This window comes from Diplotaxodon limnothrissa, linkage group LG11 (assembly GCF_057381915.1).
Source record: "Diplotaxodon limnothrissa isolate DT_005_m linkage group LG11, D_limnothrissa_male_GT1.1, whole genome shotgun sequence".
NCBI lineage: Eukaryota > Metazoa > Chordata > Actinopteri > Cichliformes > Cichlidae > Diplotaxodon > Diplotaxodon limnothrissa.
Window position 1 is genome coordinate 35,965,906 of NC_140606.1, and position 15,819 is coordinate 35,981,724.

The window sequence follows — 15,819 nt, forward strand, 5'->3', positions numbered from 1 at the left end:
CCGACGTCCTCGTCCAGGCCAGCCTGGTCCGTTCCCGCGAAACATGGCGGACAGCCACTTTGCCGCGTCGTACCTTTTTATGTACCAATCATCAACTGCTCGAAGATACTGCATACTGAGGTCCAAGAGAAGATGTTCGGGCGCCATTTTGTAACGTCGGGTTGCGTTTAGTGGTTGAGAGGAGGCGGCAAAACACCTAGCAGGGTAGCCAAAAGAATACACACTCACGCTGGCGTTGGGGATTCCACAGTGTGTTCTTTAATATACCTTCTCTTCATCAACCATATAAGCCCGGTTGAACGGCTGCAGCTTAACAAACATAGCGCACAGTGTTCGTACAACCCATAACGTTGCAAACAAAGGTGTCTGGAGAGGTAAAACATAAAATCCGTCCCTCCTCATGTACTAGCGTGCAAGCACATGTCCACACCATCACAGAGAGAGAGAGCAGAGAGACCAGTGGCACACACTGATGACACCATCAACCCTCGACTTGGGTGTCTTAAAGGGCTGTTACAATACACACAAGCAGAATGATAGGTTTGAAATGTAAAAACACTTGAATAATGCATTCATATTCCCTTAAATATCAAAAGAGTCTTTATCGTTGCTTGGCTTCTTGGCTTCAGCAGAATAATTCTTCCACTGGCATGCTCAAAGCTATTACAGTTATTAAATATAAAAAAGTTTCCCAAATTACCCCTTTTCCTTTCACTGTATTGCCAGTAAAAATGTGAATGTCAGGCAGAAGCTCAGTTCACTTCAACCTTTATAAAATGAAAAGACTGTGACAGGTAATGATGCACCTTGCCCTGTATGGCATTAATTATGCATTAGCTAACATTTATTTTCTTCCAGAAAGCAATGAAATTATATTTGATTAACACTAGTAAATTGCTCTTGTACTTTTTCTCCTTCTGTGTCAAGAAGTGGTGCAATCCTGTAGGATGGAAACTTCACATAGACGCTATGTGACAACTGCAGAAGAAATCACTATTGTGTTTGAAATTCTGACCCCAATTAAGGATTATTATTATTTTTTATAAACGTTTGATAAAAGATCACTGGCTATACTCATAATGAGTTCACAGACAATTCTGAAGTCTTTTTGCACAGCTTTTACCTATTTTATGCCATTTTTCTGTCCTCTCTATGACACAAGCAACACAACTGTCTTTGCCAGTCTTATTATTCCAGTCACCTTCCACCAAGTTAGCTCAGTGTACTGCACAATGATATACTGTATTGTGAAAAGTATATGAGTGAATGGTACGACAATACAAAGAACTATTGACTTATGACGCAAACAATTTGGATTATCAGAAAAAAAAGTTGTGCTCTTAATCACATTAGAAATTATATCTTAAGGCAACCAGTAAGATAACCAGTAGGGAAAACTGTGCATTCCCCAACCATTCCTCAAGTGGTTGCTGGAGGTTGCTGGCTGGTTGCTAGGTGAAATTGGTTGAAAAGAGGGTGTTGCTCTAAAAGCCCCCCACATGGTTGGTTTGCCCTAGGTTGCTTTGGTTGCTAGCAGACTGCTGCAGATGCTAGCAGCTGTTCTCCATAGCCCATAACTACTACTCAACAAGTAGTTGGCAAGAGTTTTTGCAGAAAAATTGACTTGAATAATGAGTTAAATTAATTACAGTTGAGATTATCTATAAAACACAGGGAAACGGTAGCTGGGTGAAACACTAGCAAACACACTAGGATGTTGAGCTTGATTATACGTGTTTAACATTGGCATTGTAAGCATTCTACATGATTTTGTAGAATCTGTTTTTAAGTGACCAGAGTTTTGGTAACAGATCCTTCGCCCAAAGACTAAATCAGAAAACTAGCTGAAATTATGCTTATTTTCCTCGTTCTATCATAATATTAGAAAAAATCTCAACGTTTAAACTCTGCATCACATTGTAGCACACATTGAACTCTTTGAAATACTTTTTCTACACATGAATGAAGATGAGATACATCGTATGGCTAACATTAGCTGCTGGTCAGCACTGTGAAATGCTAGAGGCCTTGAAGTAAATTAAGACACTGCATCACTGCAGTTCCATCAGTGTGATATCTCTGACATAATCTTCATACATTTGGAAGATGTAAGTCACGAAGCTGGTATCCTCTTCTAAACTATTTCCTGTTTGGGTTTTCCTCTTCCATCAGACCCCAGCGGCTCTGTGCTTTACTCTGACACTGGAGAAAAAAGCCAGCCAGAGTAAATAAGAGTCATAATTCATTAATCTGGGAAAGTGAACGCCTCAGTAACTCTGAAACACAGATAATTAACCTGATAACAAATTAGTGCCTCCTTGCATATTTTATGTCCTGAGAATGGAGTAATGAAGTGTATTATTATGATTCAATGTTTTCTGCCTGTTAGGGTCCTCTAACATATTTTGCATTTTTCTCGTGCTGCTAAGATATGCATCTCTTGAACAGTGAATTTACTCGTTAGGATAGAAAGCATATCAGCTGCGCGCTCTACCTTCACTGCCTCACAGCTTATGCTCAACCACTTTGGAAAACAGACAACTTTATAGAGGTGAATGCTGTACTTTTTGGATTTTGGTCTCTTGAGAGCAGCTGGCAGTATGACATCAAAGCAGCACCCGTTTGTTGTTAGCAGCTAATTACATCAAACAGCCGTGCAGCTTAGGGCTTTAGAATTGGTATCCATTCCTGCCGTCTCCATATTTAGCAACTTCTTTGAAAAGAGTTTCTGAATTCAGAACGAGACAGTCTACGTGTTGCAGGGGACCATCTCAACCTCATTAACAACGTGTAAATGTTTGACAGCAATACAATAAAGGAGACGGACTGACAGATATGTGGTTGGATGGGAGGATATAGTGACAGTGACAGCCTTATTTACAGCCTCGAGACAGAGCGGCTAGGTTGTCATGTGTGTCTAATGAGTATAATTATTCTATTTTTTTAAGACTGACCTTTTGCCCTGTTTTTTTTTTTTCACTTTAATTTTGTTGTGCCGCTTTGAATTCTACATCTTTTATTACTTTAATAATACTGAGCTGGCTTAGTTTGTATTAGCTTCATTATAAAATGTCTCACTGAATCAGGGAACGACATCCAGGGTTGAAATATGGAATCAAGTTTTTTATTTCATTTTTCATTTTTTTACTTAACCTTTATTTGTACAGTTGATCTCTCTTGTAAATGAGACACTGAGTCTCATTAAGAGCTGTTCCCACATGGGTCTCTAATGGTCATTTGAGGCTGCATCTATTGCAAGGGATCCCCAATAGACTCACATGTTAATATACTCACCTTTACAGCAGAAATGAAGCGCAAGGTGCACAAAGTCAGGCATTGGTTGCTGCACAGGTGGTGGAGGAGGCCATGCATAAGTAAAACTGCAGCCCTCTTGGTCAGGTCGCTCTTGAAAAAGCGATTTTCAGTCTCAATGAGACTTCTACCTGGATATATAAATTATATATATGGAGGGAGATCATTTGAGTGACAAGTGGATGTTTTCATAACTTGTTCAGGGTTCATTTATTCTGAAATATACTCAAAGCAGTTGATGAGTTTTTCTTGTACACACATTTTATTTTAAGTCAGTATTTTTTTTAACTCTAAATTCACATCACATATCAGAGTAACCAAGCTAAGAAGAGCTAGTAGTAGCTGACAACTCCCTAGCTCTGCTTTAGGCTTAAAAATGTCCAGTGGCAGTGTCGAGCTAGTTGTGGGCATATTGTATATAGAGTTTATAGTTAGAATCCTGATGATTTGTTTATGCCCTGTGTTTTCCTTGATGTTGAAATCTTATTTTTATAGTAATGTCTCACCTGGATCGGTGGATGTTTTTACCTGTTTTTTAGCACTATTAAGGCAACATATAAGCTAGACTTGTGACATTTTTTAACTTCACTTGGTAATTTTATAAATACTGAAAACTACTCAGCTATAGTTTGTTCACACAGAACTGAAGCTAGTAGTGCTGTAACTGCCAGAGACCTTAAAATATCAGCAGTGACATAAGTGACCGTTAGTGACATTAAGCTGGCAGGCACTGGGTTAAACTCACCTCAACTTTAAGGCGTGCGATTGAAAGGACTAATAGAAATGAAGAATATTGCTAAATACATAGCGAGTTATCCATGCAGCCAGAACCTGCCATATCTAGTAACCAGCTTTCAGCTACAAAGTGATGTGCACATGTGCAATGGGTCTCACTTGTTGACGGGGCTTTAGAATAGTGACACTGAGCACATTACCATACTGATGTTAGCATGCAGTTGGCACAACTGCATGAAGAGCAGCTAGCATGCATAACGTTCTTACAATATTTTCAAGTTAGCTTTCAGAGACGTTGTAGTGAAAGCTTATAGCCTTTATCTGTTTCAACCAAGTAAGGTTCATAATATCTTATAGTAAATTTGTGGTTTTAGCATGAAGTCAAACGCTAACCTACTGTTATTCAGGAAGTGATCCTGTAATTAATCTACATATTAATATAAATCATTTGTTAATCAAAGCTGCTGCCAGTTGTGTTTGCATTTGAAGTAAATTCATTGATTCAATTAAGAAAACAGAGTAATCCCACAGCTATCATTCTGGAAAGTTTCTTCACAAGATGCCTTGTTTTCATCCTCTCTACCTGTTTGTTATTATTCATAACATGAATTGATTTGCAGCCAACAGAAAAATGACCTGCTAATGACAAAGTTTTCCCCCCAGGATTTTTTCAGCAGCTGTGTGATTATGCATGTCCATTAACATTTGACACAGAACCCTTATTTATAAGGACTGCCAGAAGAAAGGCTTTAAACAGCCACGGGTTCATTATACTTAGGTTATTTTTGTTCCCCTTGTGATGTGTATATTAATTGACAGGGAGCTTTTGACCCCTGCTTTACGCGTGTGGGGAGAGCAAGTCCCTAATAATTCGCATACAGTGTGCAGTTATATTTTGTGAGGTCTTTATGCCACCACAATATAAAAATACATCATTCAAATTGGATATTCCCAAATTAGTTCCAAAGTCTGTTTGTGTTAGACAGATAAGTCCTTTCTTTCAGAAAATCTATAACTCAGACAGCTCCTTACAAAATAGCCTGAATAAAATGAGATTGGGATTGTTACAAAGTTACAAAGTCAAGCTCTGGCAACTGAAGAGCATCTGCCGTGCTTACAGGCAAATAGCCTGAAGGCAGGAAGAGCGTGGCATTTTTTACCCTGGGGGAAAAATGCTCAGAGCATCAGCTTAAAATCTCACAAATGTGCCTGATTGGAAACTTCAGAGCAGTGGTAATGCTGTGTAATCCACAGCAGATTATAAATGACAAGTTGACATTTTTGAAAGTACAACGTGAATTTCATTTGGTATTTTTTCAGTAAAACACAGCTGTGCTTGGAGTAATGACCCATACCAAGAAAACCATGCATAACAAGTATTTATCATCAGCTCCCAAAAGAGCAAAACTAAATTATGGTGAAATAAGGAGTTATGGACAATGAGACTGGCCAGGAGTCAACATTATACAAAGGTTTCTAGAGTGTTTATCAGATTATATATTAAATGATTATTTAGTAAGCCTGGCACAGATGAAACCATCTGTCAAACGCTGGTGGAAAACCAGTAATCAGGTCAGATTACTGGTCAGTAACCAGTAATCATAGAAATTCCCAGTATTTCTCATTTTTGTCTATCATTGTGTTCCTGTTCTGTACTTCTATTAGTACACTTTAACTACTTTGTATTGACAGCATGCATATAGACCAAGTAATGCCAAAAAAATGACCCTCATCTTTTTGACCATTGTCACCCATACATGGGTGAGGAAATATCATTGGCTTTTGATTGGCTCGTTGGGTACTTTGAGGTACTTTTAGTATATTTCATGTAATCAACGTGAACACGTGTATGCACTAAAAATATAGTGAAATGGGGCAAGATACATGTCTTAGTAACAAGAGAGTCCTTGTGGATTATTTTGAAGCAAGGAGATCCGTAACTTAAATTCCAAGAGTTACTGGGACGTGAAACCACAAGTACAGAGTAGACTGTTGTTGACTTTGCCCCAAAAAAAGGTTTGAAATTACTTTTCCCAGTATATGCTCAGTCACCTGACATTCATCCAAGCAGAGGTCATAAAAAGGTTGGACGACCGCCGTGTGTGACTTACAGAATTGTCATGTAGATTTTTATCTATGATTTTATCATCTATCGCTCTTATAATGTTTGTGGTCTTTTTAAATTGATGACATTTTCATATTGTGGTAGAAGTAGCTCATGATTATTTTGTGATACACTAGTTTGATTGTGTGGTTGTATGGTTGGATAATTAATGATTTAATACATTTTCAAACCACAGAATATTGATAAAATATCTTAGTACATAGCATTAATAAGGCTTTCATATCTCTGAATTGTTTACCTATATGTATAGTTCCAATTCACGGATCTTCATGCATTCAAAATTCTCATATTTAGACAAGTTTAACAATTAATCAGTACCATTAATGTGGTTTCTCTGTTTTGTAGTTCAAAGACCTTCTGCTTTTTGCATGGAGCAATAAACCCGTGTATACTTATAAAAGTACAGGTTTGACGTTGAGCATGTTAACCAACCTGTTTCACTGATTGTTGAGACGGACTTTATAAATCATGTTTCTTCAGGCCTTGTGTTCTAAGTGCTATGTTACCTTGACAGTCAGGTCGGTCCAAAGGGATGCGCACTGTGTCCCCATGCTACTTCTAAAGAAGGGTTTCCATGGTGAAGCCGGATGAGAAAGCATTAAGTGGCATTGTTTGCATACGCATGTGTATGTGTGTGCATCAATGAATCGCTCAGCTGGTGAAAGTGCTGGCCGGTGTGGCAGCAGTGTTTGTGGAGACCTCGCCTGATCACAAGGTCGGATATATTATAGCTGTATTAAATTTACAGATTCTAAGCTGCATACAGCTCCAATCTTATGACGTGCATTAAAGATTCATTCACACTGGGGCGCTTGCTGCAAACAGAAACACACATAAGCCTATATCTGCACAAACGCATGCATAAACACAGCATACAAATTTGCACTACCTCCCAGCTGGAACCAAGGTGGGGGGGGCTGAGTTTGTTTACTAAAGAAATGACAGTAATGGTGTTGACGAGGAGTTTGCTTTTGTTACTTGTATAGCTTAAGCTATCTCTAGAGCCACAATGAGGATTTGTCACCCGGTTGTGAGACATTGAGCTATTCATATGCATGACAGTCAACCTTTACTGCTTTCTAAATTTGGGCAAAGCCAACAGAGGCAGAAAAAAGGGAGAGAGACAGAGAAAGTGAGAGGCAGTGAAGATGAAATTCCAATAAGTTTCTTTTTTTAATCAAACTGTGAAAGAAACTCAGAAAAGAAAAAGAACTGGTGTTTGTGGGTGTGTTGGCACAGGATACATGCATGTATTTCAATACAGTTTCATTTAACTGTATGTAGGTTTTGACAGAAAATCTCAGATTCACACATTTGGGAGCACTTCAGTGTCTTTGGGCATGAGACCAAATACGAATGCACTCAGATGGCTCATGCTTCACACAAGGATTCACTATCACACACACTGGTTTGATTGAAGAGTAGATTTTTAAAGGAGTTGCATTAAACTTGTTCATCATGACCTGCAAGTGTCTAAAATGACTTGATTGGATTATCCTTTTGTATGTGTCAATATCACAGCAGGCACACAGGTAACAAATAGTCTGACAGTAGTGAGGAAGCACAAATGTTGCTGATGTTTACGGTGGTTTCTGTGAGAAATGCTGTCTCCCACATCAGCTTTAGTCACAAAAATGCAGTTGCATAATTGCCTGTTTTCACGCATGTAATTCCCAAAAGGATGGAGAATCAATCCATTCCACAGCTGTCAGAAAAGAAAAATGGCCACTTTCAGAATTTCTCTTTAGCTGGGTCCAAAAGAGCATTTACAGAGTCTCTGAATAACTCCCATTTGGCTTTATTAGCATAGCAAAAGATGGAAACGAAGGGATGATATTACCGATCACAAATTCATATTTCATATAAAATACACATTATTGTATAAATAAAGTTGTTGTATTCTTACCCATATGTAGTTGTGACCCATGTATCCGACACTCTATGGCATTCCAGTCACTAAGCTGCCCACCCTCTGTTCCCTCCTCACCAGCTGAAGTCTGCCTGGTAACCCAAAGGTGCAGACCTGCCAGCTGTCATGCATCTGGCTCTATGGGGAAGAGCCACATCCAATCCGCACGCATTAGACACTGAAATCCCTTTCTCCAGTTGTCCCTCGCTGCGAATGTCCACTCGTCCTGTTTGAAATATGGATAAGCTGTCAGCGGTTTGTCTCCAGCTCTCTGAGGTGGCACCTGGCATGCATGTTTAAATCATGTCAGCAGACATGACCTGGGGCATGGTCACTTTCCAGCTTGCCAGCAGTAAAGTGGGCTCACTCACATTCACTGGTTTGGCTAATAGCGCTGAGAAAGGTTAAATATTCACAATATGAATTTTTAATGTAATAATAGCAACTAGATTAAATGTATTAATAAATACATTTGGAGTCAGAGATACAATTCAGCTGTTTGTAAACGGGCTGGTTCCACAATACACACCAGCACTACTGTTCTACTCCTAAGTGCTTTTCTATCTAACATTCACACGAACACATCAGAGGCTTGGAGTTCAGCGTCTGGGCATGCTGGAGTGGAGCAGTCAGCGATCGAACAACCAGCCTAATTAGTAGATGACCTGCGCTACCTCCTGAGCTACAGCCACCATTGTAAACTACAAACATGTCCACCAATATGTCTTAGACAACTCCTACAGCTCAATTAACATCTCAGCTATTGATTCACTTGTTCGACCTGTTCCAAATAGTTGCTTTGTTGTCAACAGATCATAAATTATGCAACATTTTAGCTGTTTACAGTTTATAATTGAGTCAGCTAAGAAACACCACATCTAGGAATAGCTATATGTAGGGGCGAGAAAAAAAAGCAGTCAACAGAGGCAGAAAAAAGGGAGAGAGACAGAGAAAGTGAGAGGCAGTGAAGATGAAATTCCAATAAGTTTCTTTTTTTAATCAAACTGTGAAAGAAACTCAGAAAAGAAAAAGAACTGGTGTTTGTGGGTGTGTTGGCACAGGATACATGCATGTATTTCAGTACAGTTTCATGTAACTGTATGTAGGTTTTGACAGAAAATCTCAGAGTTCCAGCGAGGAAACGGATTCACACATTTGGGAGCACTTCAGTGTCTTTGGGCATGAGACCAAATACGAATGCACTCAGATGGCTCATGCTTCACACAAGGATTCACTATCACACACACTGGTTTGATTGAAGAGTAGATTTTTAAAGGAGTTGCATTAAACTTGTTCATCATAACGTACGGCATAACAACATGGTATGCAGGGTGCTCAGCTGCGGACAGGAAAGTACTGCAGAGGGTCACCAACACAGCCCAGAAGATCACTGGCTGCTCTCTGCCCAGCCTGGAGGTCACTGCAAACTCTCGGTACCTCAGCAGAGCTGACAATATCATCAAGGACCACTCTCACCTCAGCAATCAACTGTTTTACCTATTACCGTCAGGCCGACGGTACAGGTCACATAAAACCAGGACAAACAGATTCAGGGATAGCTTCTTTCCCAGAGCTATCACCGTAGTAAATAAGCACAAAAACAATTGAACCTGCTTAGCTATACCATACCGTCACTGCCATTATATTATGCTGCTATTCATACTGTCATTATATTAATGCTGCTATCCTGTATATATCGTACTTACTATTGTTTGAGTACTTGCGATTGTTTTATTGTACTTTTTATATTTTACATTTATATTTACTATTGAATCTTGCACCAAGGGAGTGGCACTCCAATTTCGTTGTACTCTGTACAATGACAATAAAGGCTATTCTATTCTATAAGGAATAGCTATATGTAGGAGCGAAAAAAAAGCAGTCAAGGCTACAGAGACTCTCAGAACCACATCATTGGTTTGTGCCTCTGAAAATTCACTGTACACTAACTGATCAGAAGCAGCAAGCAAACAGATAAAATGTCATCAACACCCTGATGTAAAATGTTTTCCACTTTTTATCATTTTCCACCTGAAAAATTGACACAAGTTACATTGCTCTGCTACCACAGTGAAAACTGTCTTTATATTACTAATATGTTTAACTACTAATTTAACCAACTATGTCTTGATAGACTGATACAAAAATACACAAATATTAATTAATTTACTTCTTTTTAAAGTGTATCCATCATCAGTTGAAAAATGAAGACGTTAGGATACGTTGGCGTGGACAAACATGTGGATTTGTCCAAAGGGGACATAGAGTTGGAGTCAACTATGGTTCCGCTCCACTCAGAGTCCCAGTGAACCACAACGGTTGAAATGGCTTGCACATGAAACAAAAGAATGCCTTCTGCCAAAAAGAAATAAAATCTGATGTCTAACAGATGTGATAGACTACAAAACTCAGGCCTATTTCTAGTCTTCTGTTTAGTGTGCATATTGAATTGTATGGAAACAAATGATAAATGGAACGTAGGGTTAGAACATTTTTTTTAATATAACAAACAAAACCTTTAATGAGTCTGTTAATTTCAGGTTATGACCTTATACGTCTCACCCTGTTGTTTTCTAGATAGTAACTCCTTTTTGTGTTTGCAGCAGTGATGCACATGAGTTTATTGGAAAAACATCCAGAGTGCTTTCTGTTCCACTGTTTGCTTGATTTAATCATCGTGTGTCTGAAATCAATCCACAAGAGCAGGTTTGTGTACATGTCGATGAATATTAGGAACAAGCAGCTTCCGAAGTGACTTGATGCAGGCGAGGACCTCGCATCTACATACAAACACCTGTGCAGGCAAACACTAAACACTCAGCACTTTAAGTTTCAGTCTGTGTGTGTCATCACTGTCTACACCCACTAGGTGCCTGCTGTTGATCCTCTCCTGTATCATTTGGATGCTGGTATCGGCTGGTGCGTTTCACTTGCTGTCACCTTGCCACTCCAGCTATCTGACTCTCCCCTGCCATTTGCTTCTTTGTCTTTTAGCCCCGACACTGTCTCTCTCTGTTTTTAGTGCAGCTGTATTTGCATGTCTCGCCCCACGACCTTGAGTGTGTGAGTCACAAGGGGATGGAGAACAATTTTACTGAGGCCGCACTGTGGTTTTTTGCAAGTGTAAACAACTTATTCTCAGTCGGCCCGCTGGCTGCTCAGCTCAGCTCTCAGTCAATAGGCACAAGATAATGTTTATTCGTGCACGCAACCAGCGCATTCCCCTGATGGACTCAACGCCCCCAGCAACCAGCTCCTTCTCTTCCACTTCCCTGGTTCTCGCTCTCTTTCTCTCCTCTGCCAAGAGTCTGTTTGCATTATCACCAGAGACAGGCTGCTCCCTGTAGAGCAACGAGACAGAAACTCTGTCGATCTCACCTGAATGATCCCTGTTGCATTTGCAGAGAACCGACATCAGTCCGTAGTGTGTTACACCTTCCAGAAAGGTTTCTTTGCAGTAATATGCCAAGCAGGACGGGCCAAAGAATTAAATAAAGTGCAGGAATGGGGAAAGAAGGGGGATGATGGAGGGAACAGAGGAAGAGCAAAGGCAAAGTGGCAGGAGGGGGTTAACACTGACCACGTCTGCATTTGAAAGATGTCTTCAATTGTGCATGCATGGGTCCAGAATGGGTTTTGAGGGTGGTGGAAATAAAAGAGAATGTCATTCTCCACTCTATCTCTCCCTGTGTCTTGCTTACTTCCTTCTTCTTTTTCTATCTCCTTGTCCCCGCCTTTCTCCACAGGCTCTCCAGCCACCTCTCATCCCCCTATTATTAGGGCCCAGTAATGAAATGTGGAGTGTCTCGTATTGGTGCCTGGGCCCCAGCAAACTGTATTAGTGTGTAAATGGTGTGAGAGTAATGAGAAAGCTCTCAGGCCTGCTGGGAAGACTGGACCACGAGGCTCGTGTTTTGTCTGTGTGTGTATGTGCGCCTGGATGTAATGTGCATGTGCATCAAGTGAATAACAAGAGACGTTGGGTGGAGAGGGGTCCTGGCTCATGGGGGCCAGAGTGGTGTTTCTTTCTCAGATGCCAATCCTGCAATTGTTAGCCTCCAACAGAAGAGAAGCTTGGAAAATCTATTTGGTCAGGAGCACACAATCTGAAAAGTGGCCTAAAGCATCAATGTCAGTGTCTCTATGTGATTCATTCAGTTTAAGTCTTTTTAAGGTGAATAATGCAGGCTTAGCAAAAGGATTTATGCTTTGTACCTTAACACCCGGCTTCATTAAATTGGTTGCTACATTTTGCCATCGCTAAAATCTGTCCACCTTTCTTAAAGCAGCATTTCTCAGTCCTCTGGACACCAAGTACATCTAGTTTTTAATCCTATTTTAGCTATAATTAGCCTATGTTTAACCGTCAAGCATTAAGACCAGCAGGCTCTGGATCCTCGTAACGTTTCATCTTCTTTTTTAACGTCCCAGAAGGGGAATACCTGCTCCTTTCTTCAGCACTGTCTCCTTGCATAATGCATAAGTGCCTAATGCTCATACAAATGGCTAGGACCACTGGCTATGTAATAAAGGGTTGTGTGTGAATGTGTCTGGCTGATATCATTCCATTTCCGCTGGCCTGGAGGCCCTGACGGAGAAGAGACAAGACAGACACGCTCCATCCAGTAAATACTCTTTTCATGGCTTTACTTTTTTCCCCTTCTCTTTAGATTTGCTGCCTAAGTCAGTGGAAAGTGTCTTCATCTTCCAGGAGGCGAGCGAAGGTGAGCCGAACGCGGCCACCCCGGCGTACGATGCCATCGTTGTGGAGCAGTGGACCGTCATCGATGTGAGTGGAGGGATTTTTGCTTTGTCCTAGGTTATGTTCTGTCTGTCACTAGTAGAGGGGGATTTATGCTCTTGTACATTTCATACATGTGACTGTTTTGGAATTGGAGATTTTGATATTTTAAAGGATGTACAGTCACACATTGAAAGCCAGAGTCCAGTCTGTGCCCCCCTCTCTAAGAGTATAGTCCTTTAGCAATGAAGTCAGTTATCGCTTAGATATCGTGGCCCTTCAGCCAACCGTTTCCTTACAACCCAAAGGCAAATCGGACAAATCTCAATTTATGGGACATGTGTCGCAGTCGCTCCCCTTATCAGGAGCAAACAAGCCTTTATCTACGTGATGATTAGTGTCTCTCCTCAACAAGTTCCGAGCTGGAAATTCATTCCTGTCTGGAGTGGAAGGATTTGTGGCCATTTCGTTGCCTTTCATCTGTATGTATGTGTGTGTCTGCATGTATACATGCTTGCGCATGCAGCTGAGTGTGGACGAGCTCGGTTTTGTGTGTCTGTGTTTTCAGATGCTATCTCTGTAATTGAATTTAGACTTTTTGCAGCCGGTAGCTGTCCAAGTGTGAAAGGAGACTTTTGTCCCCCAAATGTGGCTCTCTGATTGACCAGCCCAGCACCGATGGCCATATGTGCCACTAAAAAGACTCCTGCAGTCATCTGGCAGGAGCAGTACAGCCTCCCCTCGTCTGGGTGAATGGTAATACTGTTACAGCTTAATGGCTTTCAAGACTTCCTCAGACACATTAACCGAGAATGATGCCAAACTAACGCCCAGTTTTCCAGGAGATCCAATCAGCTCCTCCACTGGGACTTTATCAAAAACCGTTTCACCCCACCGATCTGCACCATGCCAAATCAGATTGACAACACACTCTGTCAGGGCGATCAGGGCTGCACATCATCCCCATTATTTGTGATAACTGCCGAAAATTGATATGCAAAGTATCCTCACAGCTCATTATTGTTTCGGTGCCAGGATAATTAAAATGAAAAAAAAAAAGGCTGAATGTTGATTGAAGGTGTTTTTCTTCTTCTTTATATACGTCAATTTCTTTTCCCCTCAGTGCTTAACATACTTATTTATCCAAAATGCTGACAGGTTGTAGGATTTATGAAGCTCAGAGAAAAAGAGTGATAAAACAAATCACTTCAGTGAGGGCATGTGACCATTTATATTGTCATTAAGTAGGAGTGTATCATCTCAGGAATGTCAGTGCTCATCAGTGAAGGGATAAAAATGTCTTTAGTTTCACTTATGAACGAGCTGAATCTGGATGTGAGTTGGATGTGAAAAGTGCTGAGCTTTTAATGCTATATCTCAACCAAAGTGCAAAATAGTGCTATAGTAGACCCTTTTTTCTACACCATTAAAAGTAGAAAAACGAGTCTACTATAGTAAATGTAATAATAACAAAAGTTATACAATTTTAAAAATAATTGGTAAACATATTTTCAGCATTTTCTCATTCAAAAGCATCAAATACTGCCACTGTCAGATGTTACAGAGATACCCACAAGATTTTCTTTGGCATTGTGGCTCTCTCACCGGGCAGCAGCGTTGGACATCGAGTGTGGAAACGCGCTCATTAAGAGGATGGAAAGGCAATAAGTTAGATTTTTGTGAGCCAGGGTGATTGATAAAATGTTAATTTCAGCATCCAGAAATTATTTAAAAAAAAATGTAAAAAGTAATAATAAAAATGAAATATTCAGTCATTTGTTACACACCCAGTTTTGCCCTCCCTGAAAGCTCAAAGTCACTGTTTAGTTCAGCTGGAGCAAAGATGCTACAAAGAGCGCATTTGGCCAACAGGATCTATAAAAGAGAAGCAAAAGTCATAGAAGGTTTCAGTAGGTGGACTTGCTGAAGGATCATTAACAGATGCCTGCAGATGACTTTGTCTCCGAGGGTCTCTCACCCAGCTGTGTGTGACGGAGGTGATAGTTGGTTATCAGCTTTGACTCTACAGTGCTCATCCCGTGGCTACTGTACAGGCCTCTCCTGGTTCCCCCATCCATATGCAGGTGCAGGCATCCTGCAGTGGAGACTGCAAAGTGACAGGGATCAAAAAAGCCACAATAGGAAATTAGGCAATCTATTCAAAAACTATGGGGCCTAACTGCCTATTGGAACTTAGCTCTTTTTTTTTTAGTTATTTGTTTTTAATTAGATTTTTATTATGTTGTTAAAATAGCCGGAACAATGACACTAAGAGGCTACCAATTAAATGACAAGAAAATGTTTGTCTTATAAGGACATTCATTTAGTTTAATGCAGTTTTAATAAGAAATTATTTGACAAAAACAGCTGTGAGAGACAAACAAATATTCATAGGGCAAAATATTCTGACTTCAAAGCAAATTAAAGGAAAGAGAAGAAAACAACCAAGAACAATAAATGTCAAACTGACAAACTAAGACGTAAGTGCTATGGGAACAGTTTCTGTTAAATGACAGCAGAGCAGCGCCTTGAGGGAAACGGCACAAAAAACAACAAAATGCATCCAGTGACAATCAAGAGAAATAAATTGAAAGCATGCGTAAAGTGGGTGAAGCATGTAGATGTGCATAAAAATGCCATCAGTGCTAAAAAGCTCCTGCAGACATTTCCTTTAGCAAACAGATTTTGGTCAGGTGTCTGATGCATACTTGTTTCAATATGAGCAAAAAAAAAACCACTCAAATATGAAACATATGGATTGTGGTGAAGTGTCTGAAAAGGAATAACTCATCAAGAGTCTCTGGTATGAAACTCCAATTAGGCCCAGTTTCTCATCTCTCATGTCCTATGGGAAAATCAATACAGACACTGCCTCGAAACTAATGTAGTGAAAGCCCTCCTTTCTTTCACTGAGCTTCACAGGAGCAATAACCAAAGAAAACATGTGCATCTGCACACTTCAGTCAAGGTTGGTCTTAATATGTTTGCTCGCCATGA

General features: G+C 40.2%; 1 protein-coding gene across 1 annotated transcript in view; it reads left to right on the forward strand.

The window, feature by feature from the left end:
• Positions 1-15,819, forward strand: part of rftn1b (raftlin, lipid raft linker 1b) — a 134,566-nt gene that overhangs the window by 88,213 nt on the left and 30,534 nt on the right. Inside the window, exon 7 of the mRNA XM_085365909.1 lies at positions 12,752-12,870. Within this exon, the coding sequence (XP_085222035.1) occupies positions 12,752-12,870 (119 nt within the window). The remainder of the gene's footprint in view (positions 1-12,751; positions 12,871-15,819) is intronic.